This window comes from Pundamilia nyererei, unplaced genomic scaffold (genome assembly GCF_000239375.1).
Source record: "Pundamilia nyererei isolate P.nyererei 1_Seehausen unplaced genomic scaffold, PunNye1.0 scaffold02027, whole genome shotgun sequence".
Lineage (NCBI taxonomy): Eukaryota > Metazoa > Chordata > Actinopteri > Cichliformes > Cichlidae > Pundamilia > Pundamilia nyererei.
In genome coordinates, this window is record NW_005189428.1 from 1 (window position 1) to 1,782 (window position 1,782).

General features: G+C 38.0%; 1 protein-coding gene across 1 annotated transcript in view; it reads left to right on the plus strand.

Annotated features, from left to right (window-relative positions):
• Positions 1 to 1,032: 1,032 nt before the first annotated feature.
• The window catches only part of LOC102200840 (triadin-like), a gene marked incomplete at both ends in the record, with an annotated part of 6,264 nt that continues 5,514 nt past the window's right edge, over positions 1,033 to 1,782 (plus strand). Inside the window, one exon of the mRNA XM_005755591.1 lies at positions 1,033 to 1,245. Within this exon, the coding sequence (XP_005755648.1) occupies positions 1,033 to 1,245 (213 nt within the window). The remainder of the gene's footprint in view (positions 1,246 to 1,782) is intronic.

The following is a 1,782-nucleotide window of genomic DNA, read 5'->3' on the forward strand; positions in this document are numbered from 1 at the left end:
CTGTGGCTGAATAATGAAAAACTAAGGCTAGTTAGTTTATTTTATACAGTGCTCAAAACATTTAAATGAACACTCTCAGAGTATAGAACCAAGTCAGTCCAATTTCTTGGCATATTGAGGTGGTCAGTTGGTCAGTTTAAGCTGATTAGGTGTCAATAAAAATGCCTACAGGTGTGCATAAGCGGCAACAATGAGACAACCCCAAAACAGGAATAATTTTTTACTAGTTTTGCTAAGGTCAGTATCACCACTGGTCACATGAGCTGATACCTAGACCCTACAGAGGTTGCATAGCTCCTCCAGGATGACATGTCAATACATGCCATTGCCAGAAAGTTTGGTTTGTCTTCCAGCTCTGTCTCAAGTACATGGAGGAGATTCCAAGAGACAGACAGTTACTCTAGGAGAGCTAAACAGGGTCGTAGAAGGTCCTTAACCCAGCAGCAGGACTGGTATCTGCTCTTTTGTACAAAGAGAAATAGGATGAGCAACAATGCTTCTTTCAATTTCAGTCAGAAGAGTTTACGAAGAACTTGCTGTGGAGATGCTTCATAGTTGGGGAATTAATGTGATGGCTGTGAGGCAAAGCGGAGAAGTAGTCTCTCTGTCACCTTCAGTAAAATTAGACACCACTGGGTGGAAAGAATTCCAGTTGTTTAGTATACTTGTATACTAGTCAGACTGTTTTGTGCATCATTGTTTCCTTTATATAGGCTTACATTGCTTTGATCTTTGAAGATGTACATGCTAAGAAAAATAAATTTCCCTCAAATAGTTTAAACCTGAAGTACAGTAACAAAGTATTTGTACTTTTTTACTTCCCACCTCTGCTATAAGTGGCAAACCAGGCTGTAACTGCACCAACAGTAGCTCCTAGTGAAGAGTTTTTGTAATGTGTATTTAAATAAAGCAATGGGTTTTGTTTTCATAGCTTCTGATTTTACAAATTTTCTTAGAATATTAGGGATAAAAAAATTAAAAAGGTGCTGTGCATATTTTACTAACCAAAGTTTCTGATATTTTGTTCATTAGCACGAACATCGACCACTACAACCATGGTCCTCGATCACAAGAACGGAGACGCTGGGGCACCACCTATGCGGGTGTTGAAGAAATCTTTTACAGATGACTTTTACTCTACTTTCAGCTCCCCGCTGGCCTGGATCTTGGTTCTGGCTCTTATCATTACTTGGTCTTGTGTGTTCGTCATTATGTTTGATCTAATGGACTACAAGACCATTTCAGGTACAGTATCAGCAGCCTTTCAGTTTCCTGTGGAGTTGAAAATGATATTTTGAGGGTAAACTTGCTAATGCAGGAAGTCAATCAATGAACAACCAAATGGGACTGGTTTGACCAAAGCAGCTGCAATAACTGTATTCACTTTGGAGTGATAAAGAGGGAAATTTCTAAGCAGTATATGAGCAAATTAGAGAAATTATGTCTCATTACATAGGTTCACCTATAGTATGCTGTGCCAAATAACTAATAACAAATAATTAAGCATGACCCTGAGAACCAGTATACTGTGAAGAATTTACTTTTTAACTTTAATGCAAATATACCTCATTATTTTTTATTCCACAATTAACTCATTTTTTTCATACATTTATGTTTCATCTGTTATTATACATTATGTTTTGCTGCCAATATAGAGTTGAGTGTTGAAAGATGATGGGATGGCACACCCACACAACACAAGCTTGGTCTAGAAAAGTACTGGAGGTCATAAATTCTGGTGTCTGTTTGTGCAGGTAGGGCAGCGTTGTAGTTCTTCTCATT